The sequence below is a fragment of the Heloderma suspectum genome, chromosome 3 (genome assembly GCF_057233095.1).
Source record: "Heloderma suspectum isolate Gila_16-S chromosome 3, 16-S_ref, whole genome shotgun sequence".
Classification (NCBI taxonomy): Eukaryota; Metazoa; Chordata; class Lepidosauria; order Squamata; family Helodermatidae; genus Heloderma; species Heloderma suspectum.
In genome coordinates, this window is record NC_139460.1 from 330,314,286 (window position 1) to 330,331,610 (window position 17,325).

The 17,325-nt window shown below is 52.3% G+C and overlaps 1 protein-coding gene across 6 annotated transcripts in view; it reads right to left on the reverse strand.

The window, feature by feature from the left end:
• Positions 1-3,144: 3,144 nt before the first annotated feature.
• The window catches only part of APOD (apolipoprotein D), a 92,265-nt gene continuing 78,084 nt past the window's right edge, over positions 3,145-17,325 (reverse strand). For 4 of the 6 annotated variants that reach the window (XM_084847882.1, XM_084847881.1, XM_084847885.1 and 1 more), the window contains 4 exons: positions 9,116-9,268; positions 8,700-8,821; positions 5,629-5,717; positions 3,145-3,897 (listed from right to left, as the gene is read on the reverse strand). In XM_084847882.1, the coding sequence (XP_084704008.1) occupies positions 3,662-3,897; positions 5,629-5,717; positions 8,700-8,821; positions 9,116-9,268 (600 nt within the window). In that variant the 3' untranslated portion in view covers positions 3,145-3,661. Of the gene's footprint in view, positions 3,898-5,628; positions 5,718-7,106; positions 7,615-8,699; positions 8,822-9,115; positions 9,269-10,249; positions 11,200-17,325 lie in introns of those variants that run through there. The other 2 variants (XM_084847884.1, XM_084847883.1) reach the window with 2 other exon arrangements.

Genomic DNA, 17,325 nt, shown 5'->3' on the forward strand with positions numbered 1-17,325 from the left:
TGCAGGGAATCCCACGGCAAAAGCTTAATGGTTACGCTCTTCAGAAATCATATAGCTGATGGTCAGTAGCTACAGGCTCTATGCAATTCTAACACAGTTCAAAGCTAAACACGGTTACCTTGACAGAGATCTTTAACGTGGTCTTTCCACTTCATTCTGCTTTGGGACAGTCTTATGGCACACTTTTCACTCGAAGAGGGGTCTAGCCTGTGCTCTGGGGGCTGATTCTTCACCTTTATTTTCTATTTTGCCTTCATCTTCTGGGTCTTCATTTTCAGTTTCCATTTCTTAGGGATTTCATCTCAATTAGGCGAGGTGATGATGTTGCACAACTCAGAACGTTGTGGGCAATTTTCCTGCCCCCCCTCTCGGCGCGCTAGGCTAACAGCTACTTCTTCGGCCATACACTCTCACGCTCCCACGCTTTGTTAAAAGCCAGACTGTCCTGCAACATTTTTCTAATTAACAGCCTCAGATCTTGTTTTTTTTCTTCTCAGCTCGACCTTGAGCTTTTTGCTGTTTTCTCTTTCTATTCTGAATCTTTAAAAAAACACCTTTTTCTTTCTTTGTTTGACATACATCTCAAGGGGGTGCAAGGTTTGCTTCCCCCACCACCCATAGCCTTTCTCCTAAATTGAAGACAGACACAATTAGGGAATGGGAATTGGTCAGTGAGTAAGGGGTCTCACTGGCCGACACAAGAGGATTTTTCACATCACGCACTTTGCTACTGGCCTGGGCACCCGGACGGTCAACGGTATGCTTCAGAAACCGCAGTAGCCACTCACACAATCATCAGTCTCTCCACTACATCCATATGTCCCTGCCACCCACTTTTCCCACTTTTTACCAGAGCGGAAAACGGCTTCCCCAGCTTCCTCAGCTTCCTACTGAGTACTGGCGTGCTGGGTACTGGCGCCCACTCGGGGGTGTGATCAGGCCCCCCTTCTACCCGCAAGGAGTAGGTTCTTTTGTATACGTATACCACCAACACTGACCTTCTTCATAAGGCGGGGCCCTCTTTTTCCCATATACTTGCCTTTCTCCTGAAGGCTTCCAATGTGGGTTTCAACTCAATTGCAGCTGCGATACAGGCAGGGCTCAAGTTCCTTCCTCCGCTTTTCAAGGTTCTCTTGCTGCTCGCTGCCGTTTGGGCGATCCCGGTGCAGGCTTTCTCCCATTCACTCGACAAAAAGGTCGGTGGCGCCAAGAAAGGGAGGCATGCGCCGAGCTCGTCTTCCCGGTGCGGCGATCAAGAGCAGGCAACTGCCACCTGTCTGGCTCAGAGCCTGCCACATCCGAGTCACGGCACCATTTATGTTGCAGAACCCAGAGTCAGAGAGACCACGGAGTGAAGGAAAAAGAGATTCTTTATTTAACGCGCGGGCTTAAAAGTCTTAGAAGACTGTCCTCTGAAAACTACTTTCAGGAAAAATACTACATCTGGCAATTCTCGTTCGAAAAGGCATTCAAGACGAGGTTGTCACAGAGAGGAAGGCCAGGATCTCTTCTCGATCATGCCACAGTGCAGGACATGGAATAATATTGCTCTGCCCCATGGCAATTGTGCCACGGGGTTCCACAGGGCTCTCTTTTATCCCCCATGCTGTTTAACATCTACATGAAACCGCTGGGGGAGGTTATCCAGAGGTGTGGGCTGAGGTGCCATCAATATGCAGATGACACCCAGCTCTACCTCTCTTTCTCATCAAAACCAGGTGAGGCAGTGGCTGTTCTGAATCAGTGCCTGGGCACGGTAATGGACTGGATGAGGGCCAATAAACTGAAACTCAATCCAGACAAGACAGAGGTACTGTTAGTGGGTGGTTCGTCTGCCCGGCTAGGTGATATTCAACCTGTTCTGGAGGGGGTTGCACTCCCCCTAAAGGATCAGGTTCCTAGTTTGGGGGTGCTCTTGGACCCAGAACTGTCACTTGAGGCACAGATGAACTCAGTGGCACGGAGCACTTTTTATCAGCTTAGGCTGGTATACCAACTACGCCCTTATCTGGACAGAGAGAGCCTAGCTACAGTTATCCATGCTCTGATAACTTCTCGCCTGGATTACTGCAATGCGTTATACGTGGGGCTGCCTTTCAAAATGGTCCGGAAACTTCAGCTGGTCCAAAATAGGGCAGCAAGATTGTTAGCAGGGACTGGCCTGCGAGCTCATATTACACCAGTACTTTTTCAGCTGCACTGGCTGCCAGTCCATTTCCGGGCCCGATTCAAAGTGCTGGTATTAACATTCAAAGCCCTTAATGGCTTGGGGCCAGGTTATCTGAAGGATTGCCTCCTCCCATATGTTCCTGCCCAGATCTTAAGAACATCCTCAGCGGCCCTTCTCTGTGAGCCTCTGCCAAAGGAAGTGAGGCGGGTGCCTACTAGGAGGAGGGCTTTTTCTGCTGTGGCACCCCAGCTCTGGAATGAGCTCCCTGGTGAGGTTCGCCTGGCACCTACATTGTATTCCTTTCAGCGCCAGGTGAAGACCTTTTTATTTTCCCAGGCATTTTAGCATTTTAGCTTTCTAAACTTTTAGCTTTGCTATTTTAAATCTGTATTTTAAACTCCTGCACTGGTGCTAGGTATTATTGTGGTTGTATTGTTATATTGTGGTTTTAATGTTCTATATATTGTAAATTGTTTTATTGTGTGCTGTTTGGTTTTCATTTTTGTGAACTGCCCAGAGAGCTTCGGCTGTTGGGCGGTATAGAAATTAAATAAATAAAGGGCTCAAGTTCCAGGACACCAGATTCCGGCTGAACATCAGGAAAAACGTCCTGACCGTTAGAGCAATATGACAATGGAACCAATTCCCAGGGAGGCGGTGGGCTCTCCCACACTGGAGGCATTCAAGACGAGGCTGGACAGCCACCTGTCAGGGATGCTATGACTTGGATTCCTGCACTGAGCAGGGGGTTGGACTCGATGGCCTTGCAGGCTCCTTCCAGCCCCACTGTTCTGTGGTTCTGTGTGCTCTGCCTGCTGAGCCACAAGCCCTCCCCTGCAAAAGAATGGGCAAAGCTGGAGAACCGCTTTGGGGTCGTGGGGAAACCTTAGCCAAGAAGCCAGGAGGAGCCCAGGGCAGCCCTGTGGAAGGAGCGGCGGGTGCACATCAGTGCACTAAACGTCTCGGCGTCCCTCCTCCTCGGGTTGTATTCTGGGCTTGAGCCCACGTCTCACCCTGGTTGCCCACAGGAAACCCAGAACAGAGGCAGAATAAATGAAGCAAAATGAAGAGCTCTATGCAAACATATTAACTGGTGGAGTTTATTCTGAGCAGAAAAACTGACATTTCCTTGAAAGACAATTTGGAATTTAGTTTCACCCAAGCATGCCATGCTGCCCAGCTCATCTATGGCCTTTCCTTCACCCTCCCAGAATCCCTGGAGGCAACAAAATGTCAGGGAGAGACCTCAAAGGTCTGTTTGTTAACCTTGAACTAAAAATTTATGTGGAAACAACAGTGGGGAAAGAGGAAGGGCTCTACAAAGCCGTCTTAAGTGTGAATAGAGGTTACAAGGCGACAGACAGATCCCCCCTCCCAGCAGAGAGAGCTGGCAAACGGGGTCATTGCAGAAGGAGCTCTTGTCTGGGACAAAGAAGCCAGCAAGTAAGACACAAACGGGCACAGTGGACGGCCAGTCTGGGGCGCCACACACTACATGTCAGGAGGGCAGTTCATCTGGTCCGTGGCTGTCATGCGAGCAGTGTCAATTCCGTAGGACTGGAGGATGCTCTTCAGGTGGTCCACCATCTCTGGGTGCAGCTGGGGAGTTCTGGACATAATCCAGGCATAATCAATGTGGAAGAGCCAGAGGAAATTGGTGCAGGAGTACACCAGCGCGTAGTTCTCATAGTCTGTGGCAATGACCCAGTACGGGGCTGCAGGAATGACTAAAGAAAAACAGCAGAAGGGCTGGTACTGCCATCGGGATGAGAACCAGAGGCCTGCCATGGCAGGAAGAGGCTCCGTTCTCCAGAATGAGACTCTGCAGCTTATTATTGGCCAAAAGGGCATTGGCAACAAGTCATTTGGGCAACAGGGAAGCCAGATGGACACGCTCTTATTTCAGAAGGCCTCCCTTTTCTCCAGACGGGCAGCCCGTCTATACAGGTGAACTACGTGGTCGCCTAGGGTGCCAAGTTAAGTGAGGTGCCAGATTCAAGGGAAGACATACATTCCTTAAAGTCTTGGGGCGTGATCCTATGGAGATAGCAGGCAGCCTCTGAACTTGGAGGCCGACGACTATCCAATGCAGGCTGGCCAGAGCACCGAGGTGCTTTTGCCTGTCTAGCCAGGAAGCTCCAGAGTGGGAGGTGGGGAGGCCACGCAGTGCATAGAAAGCTGCATAATGCGGCTTCTGCAGTCTTCCCACCCCCTGGACTGCCCCCTTCTCCCCATCTCCACACCCCATTTCCAAGCATGGAGATGTAGCTGGAGCAGAGAGAACTTCGCCGGCTATGGGGGGGGGGGGAGGTGTTCTGGGCTCTGGGGTCAGAGCCCTAATTCCCATCTCGGAGCCCAGAAACCAAAAAATCCTATGTCCCCCAGACACTGTCTAGGGGACATAGGATTGCTCCCTTAGTTTTCTAAGAGTTCTTTCTTTCTTTCTTTCTTTCTTTCTTTCTATACTACCCAATAGCTGAAGCTCTCTGGGCAGTTCACAGAAATTAAAACCACAGCATGCAGCTTGAAACAGTATAAAATATGAAAGCTTAAAACCACAATATTCTTTCTATGTAGTTCTTTTCTCTATTGGATGTGGTGGCAATGGCAGCTAAAGCAGAATAGCGTAATGAGTGGTTTTAGATTTGTAATAATAAAAATTATAATTAACGTTTTTATAGAATCATAGAATAGCAGGGCTGGAAGGGGCCTACAAGGCCATCGAGTCCAGCCCCTGCTCCGTGCAAGAATAAGGGGGGGTTGAGCTCGAGGATCTTACAGGCCCCTTCCAGCCCTGCTATTCTATGATTCTATGAGTTCTGGACGCGAGTCACTGCATTGCTGGTTGTCAGAAGTGGGGATGGGAAGGGGGAAAGTGTGGAACTCAAGACTGAATCCCAAACACAAGTGATATTACAGTCATTGCAGGCCTTCCACAAAAAGTGGAGAAACTGGTCGGGATTTGTGGGAGCTTAAATGGATAGACTCCACTATGCTGTCCTTACTGCAGGTAGCAGGACTGACGCAGTGCGCCAGCATTCCTGGGAGATGCCTCCCATCAGCAGCTTCAGCCCGCGGCTTTTCGGCCTCGGCTCTTCCCTGCTCCTCTCCGTTCTCATCTCTGCCCTGGAGAGGAGTCCCACGCAGTGGCTGCCACCACATTCCACACCCACCTGAGTCTCCATCTCCAGCCCAGCATTGTCTGTTCTGCCTGGCAGGGAGGGGCCCTTCCAGCCCCTGCCGCCCAAGCCTCTTACCGGAGATGGAGCCGGGGCCTTCTGCAAGCAAAGCAGGGGCTGTGCCACAAAATGGAGGTCTCTTCCCTACTTCTAATTCACATCAGAAAGAAGGTTCCATCTGGGCTCCCACCAACAGTGCACAGCATCAGGGCAGGGGGGGTCCCTCTTCCGGCCCACGGGCAGCCAGTTCTCAGCAGCAGCAGCGACCCCCTCACTTACACCAGTTAAACTTGACTTGCAGTTTGGCTGGTTCCTTGAGGTCTGCTTGGAAGGCTTCCCCTTCGATGTGGTTGACGGTGCCATCCAAGCTGAAAGGGGAGGAAGAGGTTCAGGAGGTGAATGAATGGCTCTGGGTGAGTGGGGACATCCTTGTGCTGCTCTCATCCCCACTCAGCCTCGAAGCTTCCCTAGCAGCCGTGCCCATCTCCCCCTCTGTCCACCTGGTGGCCTTGACCATCTCCCACCTAACCAACAAAAAACGCTGCTAGCAGCCATTGAACAGAAAAGCCAAACTGACCACAAGCCAAAGGGCAGCACACACCCGCAGCAGCGCCTCTTGGCAAGGACAGCTGCAAACTCGTCGGGGCCCCCCACGTCAACCAGGTGAGCCTCCAGGGCAGGGAAAAGGCCCCATCTGGCCTGCTCACACCCCCCCAAAGGTGGTGGGGCACAGAGCAGGGCCTCCGCCGAGGTGGGAAGGGCCAGCGAGCATCAGGGGAGGGTGTGGGCCTTCTGACTTTGGCTCCCAGGTGGTTTCAGGCTTGAAAGGGCAAAGCAGCGCTTGGGATTGAGCTTGGGATCGAATCGGGGCCAAGGCGGCTGGTGGGTGCTTCTGCCACATGCCCGGCAGAGCTGCTCCAGGCGGCTGCTTTGGGGCCGGCCTCCGGCTGCTGCACGTCACACTTGCTGAAGTTTCCGTACACGTTCCAAGGGCAGCCACATACAGCATGCCACAGCAGCCTAGTCTGGAGGTTGCCAAAGGAGGCATCTCGGTGGCCTCCACCAGCAAAACTGCTCCTGGCTGCCGCCAGACTCCCCAGGAGCAGCACTGGGCTCAGCTGCGAGCCAGACCCTTGCGGGGGGACACGGCCCCTCCCAGAACAGGCCGAGGCCTTAATCGCAGCAGTAGCTCCATTTCGTCTGGATTCCCCTTCCGCTGCACAAGGCAGGAATGCGACCCCTGCCATGTGTGGCTGTGACCCATCCATAGCAGAGAGCCCAAGACCCGGCCAGTCAGTGGCTGTAGCACTGTGGAAAGCTGCCCCGTGGTGGCAGCACCCCCTGGCAAAGGCTGGAGGCAGACCGAGGCCTTCAAGGCCCTTCCATCCGGTCCCCCACCTGCCTGGAGTGTGTGGATCCTTCAAGGCAATGGCGAGAGGGCAATCTGTGGCCCTCCAGATGTTTTGGCCTGCAACTCTCATCAGTCCTCACCGCTGGCTGTGCTAGGGCTGATGGGAGTTGTAGGCCAAAGCAGGTCAAGGGCCACACGTGCACACCTGGAGGCAAGCGCTCCTTTGCAGGGCCTCCAGCGCACTCCCACACCATGGGGCGAGGGTGGTGGAGTGGGAGGCCCTGGACTCCTCTGGCAAAAGGGGTCCACCAGAGTCCTGGCTCGGATGTCACGTGTTCAGTAGCAGGAACCTGGTCCAGCTCCGCAGCTGGTGGCACAGCAGCCCTGCCTGGTGCACCCTCCTCTGCTCCTGAGCTGTCGGCCAGGACATGGCCATGCATCCTTGGCGTTGCAAAGCATCAGCCCACCTGCCTAACGGGCACCCCCATGTCTCCAGGAAGCAGATCTATCCCATTTTTACCAAACCCCTGCACGTGGCCATGCGAGGGGAGGGGAGGGGAGGGCAGGAGCACAGAGCTCCGCTACACCGCTGAGTCAAGGCTCATCCACAAGACCAGTCTGGTGAAGTCCACATTTCAGCATTCTGGGTGGGTCTTGGGAACATGCCACTATTCATTACAGCCCAGAAAATGCCCCGAGACAAGATGAATCAGGATACGATATGGAAACATTCTGGAAACATTCAAAAGGTGGTCTGATGTGCCACAATGACTGATCCCTCCCTCACCTTCAAATCTGCAAAATGGTGCCAATTAATAGCACACCTCCCCAGGGGAAATGGGACCTCCCACCACAGAGGGGCTGCTTCCATCTTCACCAGCCAGCAGTTGAGCAGTAGAGACACGTGGTTTGTTCTTAGGAGAGGACAAAGAAATGAGCAGTCCATCTAGATGTTGCTGCTGGACAGTTTCTTAGGCTAAGAAAATGCCTGGACTGCAGTCATGACACACACAACCCCCCCCCACACACACACACACACCCTTTGAGGCAGAACCCTGCCCACTGGAGAGGAAGAGCTTTCTTTGTCATGGTTGCGTTCAAATAAAGGAGCAGATCCCGGCAGCAGCTTCTCCTTCCCAAGCGGCACCGAGCCACTGTGAGCGAGCGAGCGAGCAGCCGCCTGAACCACCCTGAAGGGCTCAAGCAGCCACAGCAGGCCATCCAAGAGCGCCATGAAGAAGACCGAAGCGCCCACCCAGCCAGGCCTGGCCTCGTTGCTCTCGGAGCAAGTTGCTGCCAAGGCTCCCCTTGGGAACTGAGCGCATAGGCACCGCGCTCGCTGTCTCTCTCCGAAGTGCTGGAGGGACGCGCCAAATATATGGTTGGCCGATCAGCTATGCGAGTGGCCACCCTTCCGTGAAGATGAAATAGAAATGGCTTTGGGGAATGTGGGTCGGGCTAATTGTTTGTGGTCAGTGCTCTGTCCAAACGGGAGATCCTTGCAGCTGGAGATGACTGCGGCCCACCGCCCACGCAGAGACACCGGGACGGGATGGGAACGTCCCTTTGGCAGCCCCTCTAGTGGCGACCCCAGAGGCGTTCCCACAGGGAACTCTGTCAGCCCAGCGGGGAGAGACCGCGGTGGGCTGATGCCTCAGGGGAAGCTGCCTGAGGCTGAGCCTGGCTCTGGGTCCATTGAGCCCAGTATTGTCAACACTGACTGGCAGCTGTGGCTCTCCAGGACTTCAGGCAGGATTCTTTCCAGCCCCCCTGCCTGGAGATGCTGCCAGGAATCGAACCGGGCACCTGCTGCATGCAATGCAGGGGCGCTCCCACGGAGCCACGGGCCCCTCCCCATCATGCACACATCCTCGCCCCTGCCTCTGGGCTGCTGCAGTACCCTGGAACAGTCGCGGGTGCCCCGGCGGGGCTCCAGTCTTCTGCCCTGAACCAGGGAGATTCAGCTCCTACACCCTCCCCCACAGTAGCAGGCACTTACAGAAGCTCTTTGTTCACTACTTTAACTTTCCGGTCTTGTTTCAGTGAATAATTTGCCTGGATGCAGTTGCCTTTCTCAAAATTTGATGGCAGCTTCTCAATCTCGTACCATTTCCCCAGATACTGAGAGAGAGAGAGAGAGAGAGAGAGAACAAGCCAGTTGATGCCATCCTTAACATCCCTCCTTGGGCTGTGGTCCAACTCCTCCTTCCGCAAATCTCTTCAGGGCCCAGAACAGGCCTATCCCTCTCTGCGCTGCACCAGGCAATGCACTCCGCCTTGGCCCGCAGATCTGTTCCTCTGTGCAGGCATCATGTGCCCCCCCGCCCCCACCCACCCATCCAATGGCAAGCTGTTGTATGCTGACTTTGCCTGGCCTGCTGCAAGGTGGCTAAAGTCATGCCGACGTCCTCCTACCTTGGTGACATCAAAGACCTCCTGGACCGCTGGGTCTGGGCACTTCCCCATGTGGAAGGTCTGCCCCTTGGTCATGCTGAGGAGTCCCAGGAGGATGGGCAGCACCCTCCAGCTGCCCGACATAGTGATGGGCAAGAGCAAAAGGTCTCTCTCCTGGGAGGAAAGGGGGAAGGGTCAGAGACGAGCACTGCTGGGGTCCCTGGCCAGGAGACCCCGGCCCCACTGACACATGCATCAGGCAAGTCTGCAAAATCTGCCTCACCGGGCAGATGGTCCACCATGGCCGAGAGCCCTATGGTGCTACCAGGCGGCTTTTGAGTCAATGGAAAAAGGAAACAAGGACAGCACCTAGATGGCCAGAGAAACAAGAGAGGGCAGAACTCCAAAGTAGTGCCTGGCCCAGATGCAGTTCGTTCAACATAATCCTTTCCCCTGATTATGTTGTATCAGACCGGGTTGTAGCTGCAGTTGTGTTGTAGGCGCTCTCTTTTGCTGATGTTTGTTATTTTATGGAACTTTTGCTGCTTTTATTACTTTTATTTTGAATTGTATGATATGTTTTTTATTGTTGTCCTCTGCCTTGGGGGGACTCCTGCCCTGAAAGGTGGCTGTGGCATTCCTGCCTTCTCCTGGTGAGAATTCCCCTTCTCTAAGGCCTTTCTCAATTCCAGCAGAAACCACCTTCTCTCACACACCCTGGGTTTCATTGCCACCAGGATCTTAAAGGCTGAGGTCCAACCCTTTACTCAGTCTCTATCTGTGAGGACACACAGACTTTATTTATAACCTTGTACTCTTCCCTTTATACCTTCTCCTTACATAGCCAAGAGCAGAAGGTGTAGGATTTATAAACAACGAAAGCTTTATGGATTACAATAATAAGTTGAATAATGAAGAGATAACTCTTAATGGCTTTATGAATATATGTTCTCTCATAAACAGTTCTCTAGATCACACTCTCAAACAATCACTTCACAAATCCCCACAGACCTTTCTCTCTCTAACCCTAACCCTCCCTCAAACCATATCCCTGTCTCTATCCTGTCTAACTCCCACAGCCCAGTTTATATAGCACACTTCACCTCTCCTCACTCACTCAGCCAATCATCTCACACTCACCTTAGAAATACTCACCATAAAACTGGAGATATAACAGGAATGCATAACCATAACTATAGACTTATAGCAGGGACACATTACTATATGTACAGAGTCCATACATACTGACATGTAATGTCACATGGCCTATAGATATTTTAAATTTTAAATAAATAAACACGTTTCAGCAGAATGTTTTCCTCAGAGCAGGGGCAACTGTAAATACCAATGATTGCAGAGTGAGAACTTTGGAAAGGCTACTGGGCAGAACATCTCCATTCATTCATTCATTCAAACAATATCCCATTCTTCCACAGCAAAAAAACAACCAACCAACCAACCAACCGAAAACCAACTTGGATCATTTCCCAAACGGCCTGGCAGGCCCTTGCTCAGAGGCGGAGGCAAGTGGCGATGAACGCTTTGGCCCAGGGCTTGACCCCACCTCTGTGGCAGTGCTGACACCAGCCAAAATCAGGTGGCTGGCCGTGGCAGGGAAAGGACCAAGGACCTCAAAGCAAAGCACTTAAGAACGAACCACCCGGCAGCCTGAAGGGCTCCCAGCTCATTCTGTTTAGTTCCACAGTATAAAACTGAAGGCTCTTAGAGTGAGTTCAGTGTCCAAAATACAAGCGCCTTTGAGCTGAGTGCTGCCTGCCAACCAGCCCCATTTCCTCCGTTGCCCACCTCTCTATTTCTCACTTCTTTTTCACGAAAGGGGAGGTGACAGGTAAAGAGTCAGCCCTCCCCAGACTGTGAATCCCTGGCAGAGCCATGGGCGGATTCCGTGCTCTTTCTGGGTGGGGACAGTGCCTGGTGTGGTTCCCCAGCTCTGCCATTTCAGCACCATTCCCTGGTGAGCCTTCTGGCTGCAGGGTCTCTGCTGCACTCTCTGTTCTGTGCTCCACAAAGACACTTTCCTGGATTGAAGGAGGGAAGGTGGACAAGAGTTTGTGTCCCTGAGGATGACATCCCTCCTGTTGGTGTGTCCCTTCCCTTCCCTGAGAAGTCTGGATTGGCAGGCCTGATGGGTGGCATGGGGGATTTTTAGGGATGGGTTTATAAGGTGGGTGACAGCTGGTCTGGGAACAGGCATTTGTCTTCCATAACTCTGCTGGTAGTTAGGAAGGACAAATGCTTGATCTGGGACTAGCCACCCATTCTATAAACACACATCTAAAAATGGCTCAGCTCAAAGCACCAGTGATTGTTTTCAAAACACATTCCAGCTACTGGCATGTTGGAAGCATCCTAAGGACTGTGGAAAGAACAAACAGCCTTGGGGCACTTTAAAGAGTAACAGATTTATTTGGGCAGAAGGTTCCATGGCCTATGGTCCACTTCATCAGATGCAGTAAGTGTTACAGAGAGAAAAGTATTCACGTGATGAGCACTGCCTATAATGTGATTGCCAGTGTCAGTCATTCTGCATTTGATTGCCTTCTGACCTCACTGTCTACAATCCCCCCTTCCCCACATGTACCGTATATAAACTTGAAACTCTCTATAACTCTCCATGCATCTGATGAACGGGGGCTCTAGTCCAGGAAAGCTTATGCCGGAAGAAATCCGTTAAGTCTTTAAGATGCTACAAGGCTGTTGTTTTTGCTGCAATAGACTTAACACGGCAACACTCTGAAAATAAGAACCATGAACCTTCCTTCCTTCTGAAGTCCAGATCAGACCCCAGTGAGCAGCCACAGATGTAGACAAGACACACTCGAGCGGAGGGTTAGGAACAGACTTTTACGGGACATATAACAAACTTGGATCCCAAGGTAAGTTGGCTGAGGTCAGCCCCATGGTCAGCATCACTTGCAGGAGGAAGAGGGAAGGAGACAGAAAAGCAGAGGGAGGAGACAAGGCAGAGGCAGAACGATCCCCTCCCGCCTCACTCGGGTACACATTCACCCTTCAAGTTCAGGCCAAGTGACTCGTGGCCCTTGCCTCGCCAGCACCTTCTCCCTGGCCGCTACCCGTCAGGGGGTAGATAGACCAAGGGTCCGACTCTGTGTAAGGCCTCTCCCTCTGCTCCCTCCTTCCCTTCCGCATGTCTTGAAGATGCCCCCAAAAGCAGAACCACCGCGACTCTCCCTGGGAGCCGGAAGGCTTCAGTCTCACCTGCCTTGTGTGTCTGCTGAGGTGCCGCCTCCCAAGGATTCTCGCAGCAAGCGGTCTCTGGATTCCTGGAAGAGGTGCTCCTTTTATAAGCATCTCCAGGGTCATCATGGCTAACACTCCTACGAGCCACACCCTTCTTCTGAGGTGGCTAAACATCCGTCTACAAGCCACACCCTTCCCTCTCGCTCTCCCGTCCATGTATTTGTTGTTGGGAGGTGGGCCAGGCGGTAACCGGTGTCAAGCTGGAATGCCTGCAGGTCATGTGCTTGGCTGTGGCTAGCAATCCAGTGTGCTTCGTTCCCTCAGCATGCCATTTTCAAAGGGGGTTGTGTGTTCTCCGCATCAGCAGTCAGGCTGGTACCAAGCAGTCATTTATTTAGAAGCTGCAAGTCAAGCTCAGGACATCGCAACACTGGCCTGCTAAACACAGGCCAGTCTGTTTCCCCCAAGCCTTCTCTGTCTCGCCTTGGCCTGTGCCCCCAACAATCTCCGCTTCAGCAGGGCCAGATATTCATCAGGGGGGCTTTAAACTGAATCCCACCGGGAAGGGAGATGTAAAGTTGGGGTAACAATGGACGAAGGCTCATGCACCGCAACGGGGAGAACAGCTCTAATAGCGCCCAATCATAGGCTTCAGACACATGTAGGAAGAAAGCCAGACTATGACGCACGTGGTCTTCGATGTCTATATACTAATGCCCAGAGTATGGGAAACAAACAGAACGAACTTGAACTCTTAATACAGGAGGGAAATTATGGCTTGATAGGTGTAACTGAGACCTGGTGGGATGACTCTCATGACTGGAATACAGCAATGGAAGGATATAACTTGTTCCAAAAGAACAGGAGGAACAGAAAGGGAGGTGGGGTTGCACTGTATGTGAAAAATACATATCTCTGCACAGAAATACAGGAGGAGGAGCTTGGTAGCCCCATCGAGAGCATCTGGATCAAAATACATGGAGCAAAGAATAAAAGGAAGCTGGTGGTCGGAGTCTACTACCGGCCACCCAATCAAGGACAAGACGAGGATGAAACCTTTGAAAAGCAAATAGCCAATGTTTCAAAGAAGCATGATGTAGTAGTAACAGGGGACTTCCATTTCCCCGATATTTGTTGGGAGACAAATTCTGCAAACCATGGCTCCCCTAGGAAATTCCTGACTTGTGTGGCGGATAACTCCCTCCTACAGAAAGTAGAGGAAGGAACTAGAGGATCGGCTATCCTTGACTTGATCCTAACCAACAGAGATGACTTAGTGGATGTTTAAACTGGGCATGTTTAGCCTTGAGAAGAGAAGACTGAGGGGAGATATGATAGCACTCTTCAAGTACTTGAAAGGTTGTCAAAGAGAGGAAGGCCAGGATCTCTTCTTGATCATCCCAGAGTGCAGGACATGGAATAATGGGCTTAAGTTACAGGTAGCCAGATTCCGGCTGAACATCAGGAAAAACCTCCTGACTGTAAGAGCCATACGACAATGGAACCAATTACCTGGGGAGGTGGTGGGCTCTCCCACACTGGAGGCCTTCAAGACGAGGCTGGACAGCCATTTGTGAGGGATCCTCTGACTTGGATTCCTGCATTGAGCAGGGGGTTGGACTCGATGGCCTTGTAGGCCCCTTCCAACCCTACTATTCTATGGTTCTATGATCCTATGATTCTATGGATAAAGTAGCGGTTACAGGAACTCTGGGGGAAAGCGTCCATGTTGTACTGGAGTTCTTGGTTCTAAGGGAAGCAAAAGCCGAGTGTAGTCAAACGCGTACCCTGGATTTTAGGAAAGCTGATTTTAATAAACTCAGAATGATGATCAGTAAGGTCCCATGGCAAGCGACGCTAATGAGAAAAGGAGTCCAAGATGGGTGGGAGCTTTTAAAAAAGGAAATTCTCAAGGCCGAATTACAAACAATTCCAACAATAAGAAAAGCTGGAAGGCAACAGAAGAAGCCAATGTGGCTTCACAAAAAGCTTAGGGATGACCTGAAAACAAAAAAGGACACATAGAGGAAGTGGAAAGAAGGCCAAGTAACAAAGGAAGAGTACAGGCAGGTAGCACAGAATGGCAGGGATGGCGTCAGGAAGGCTAAACCTGAGAATGAGCTGAGGTTAGCGAGGGAGGCTAAAAGCAACAAAAAGGCTTTCTTCAGCTACGTGCATAGTAAAAGGCAGAGGAAAGAAATGGTGGTTCAGCTATTAAATAAGGTTGGCAAAATGATGACAGATGACAAAGAAAAGGCAGAGGTGCTCAATTCCTACTTTGGCTCAGTCTTCTCCCAAAAGAGGGTCTGTGACCCCACCTGGCAAAGGCGAAGTGCAGGCTGAAGGGGCAGGACTGCAGCTTGAGAACATATGGTCAAGGAACACATAATGACTTGGAATGAGTTCAAATCTCCAGGGCCAGATGAACTGCAGTCAGTCTGACATCCATCCCGTGGAAAATTCTGGAGCACATTATCAAGCAACCCATCTGTGAGCACCTTGAAAGCAACACAGTGATGACTCGAGGCCAACATGGGTTTGTCAAGCACAAATCCTGCCAGACGAACCTGATCTCATTTCTGGATCAGGGAACCTCCCTCATGCCGGGCGACTGGACTCAGCCCTGCCGGCCCTGCGGCCTTCTGACTCGCCCAGTTTGGGCAGCAGTGGAAGATGCACGGGAGGCGTGATTCACCCACCACCTGTCTTGCACAGAAAGGAGGGCATCAGGCGGGCACTGGGGCGTGCCTAGGACACAGGCAAGCCGCAGGGGGATGTGCAGCGGCTCGGCAGCGGCTGGGGGCGGCAACAGCTCACTCACGCTGGCTGGCTTTGGCCAGCAGGCCTGTGTCGAGGCCTGCCCAGGAGTGCTGCCGCTTCTTTGCCCGCCCACAGTGTCCAGGAGCACTGTGGTCCTGCCCGCTGCCCCGGCAAAAGCTGTGCCGCTGGAGCCAAGCAGCTGTGCACGGGCAGAGCGCCTGTCTGCGGGAGGCCCCGCCGCGGCACGCCTGGCTCCAGAGGGCCTTCAGCAGACGCAGACATCCACGCGGCATCCTCGTGTTCGGGACGTGGGGGCCTGACGCCAATCCCCTTGCCACGGTTGGATCGCTTCCGGTGGGAGTTCAGGCTCTCAGCGGCTCTTCCCCTCTGCAAGGGCGGGAGACCTGAGGAAATGCTTTGTCCTCCAAGCGAGTTGATTCTAGTGGATTCCAGAGAGCTCGGAGGGGGTGCTGCTGCTGGCATGGCTGGCGCTCCTGTGGCAGCCCTGTCCACTCTGTGGAATGCAGAAATGCACAGGGCAGTGGACACAATCGTGCCCAAGCACCCTCTCCCTCTGAGCACAGCCTGAGCAGCTCCTCGGCATACTCCTGAATCGAGGGCAACAAAGCAAGAGGGCAGATGGCTAGAATGCGGAGGAGCGGGGGCTCGTGCCAAGTCCAACCGAATGCAGGTTAGAGCTCATGACTGAGCCTGCTCTGTGGCAGTGTGGGTGGCAAAGACAAAGCGCTTTTCCAGCACTATTGCATTTTTTCAGTGCTGTCTAGCAGAGCTTTTCTGAGTGGTTCATGGCCTGCTGTAGTCTGGGCCAGGGAGAGGGGGTGGAACGCTTGTTGCAAACAATTCCAACAAGAAGAAAAGGTGGAAGGCAACAGAAGAAGCCAATGTGGCTTCACAAAAAGCTTAGGGATGTCCTGAAAACAAAAAAGGACACATATAGGAAGTGGAAAGAAGGCCAAGTAACAAAGGAAGAATACAGGCAGGTAGCACAGAATTGCAGGGATGGCGTCAGGAAGGCTAAAGCTGAGAACGAGCTGAGGTTAGCGAGGGATGCGAAAAACAACAAAAAGGCTTTCTTCAGCTACGTGCATAGTAAAAGGCAGAGGAAAGAAATGGTGGTTCAGCTATTAAAGAAGGATGGCAAAATGATGACAGATGACAAAGAAAAGGCAGAGGTGCTCAATTCCTACTTTGGCTCAGTCTTCTCCCAAAAGAGGGTCTATGACCCCCCTGGCAAAGGCGAAGTGCAGGCTGAAGGGGCAGGATTGCAACTTGAGATCGATAGGCATATGGCCAAGGAACACCTCATTGCTTTGAATGAGTTCAAATCTCCAGGGCCAGATGAACTGCAGTCAGTCTGACATCCATCCCGTGGAAAATTCTGGAGCACATTATCAAGCAACCCATTTGTGAGCACCTTGAAAGCAACACAGGGATTATTCGAGGCCTACATGGGTTTGTCAAGCACAAATCCTGCCAGACGAACCTGATCTCATTTCTGGATCAGGGAACCTCCCTCATGCCGGGCGACTGGACTCAGCCCTGCCGGCCCTGCGGCCTTCTGACTCGCCCAGTTTGGGCAGCGGTGGAAGATGCACAGGAGGCGTGATTCACCCTCTCCCTCTGAGCACAGCCCGAGCAGCTCCTTGGCATACTCCTGAGTCGAGGGCAACAAAGCAAGAGGGCAGATGGCTAGAATGCGGAGGAGCGGGGGCTCGTGCCAAGTCCAACCGAATGCAGGTTAGAGCTCATGACTGAGCCTGCTCTGTGGCAGTGTGGGTGGCAAAGACAAAGCGCTTTTCCAGCACTACTGCATTTTTTCAGTGCCGTCTAGCAGAGCTTTTCTGAGTGGTTCATGGCCTGCTGCAGTCTGGGCCAGGGAGATGGGGTGGAACGCTTGTCAGCATGCTGTGATACATTTGCAAGGCACTTTGAAGATAATGTTGCTTGCATCCATCGCGACTTCAGCTCCACAAATAATGCAGTCCCAACAGCAGAGGCGTCCAGAGCACCAGCCAGTCCAGTTTCATGGGATGACTTTCAGCTGTTGAGGCCCAAGAATGCAGACAAGGTGCTTGGCTCTTGCCCTTCGTGGCTTCTTACATCTAATATACCAGGAATAAAACATTTAGCCCAGACTATACTAAAATCTAAAACACAATTGCAGTTAAAAACCCAGAACAGTCCACTAAGACATATTCAGATAAAAGAGGTAAGTCTTCAGGGCCTTC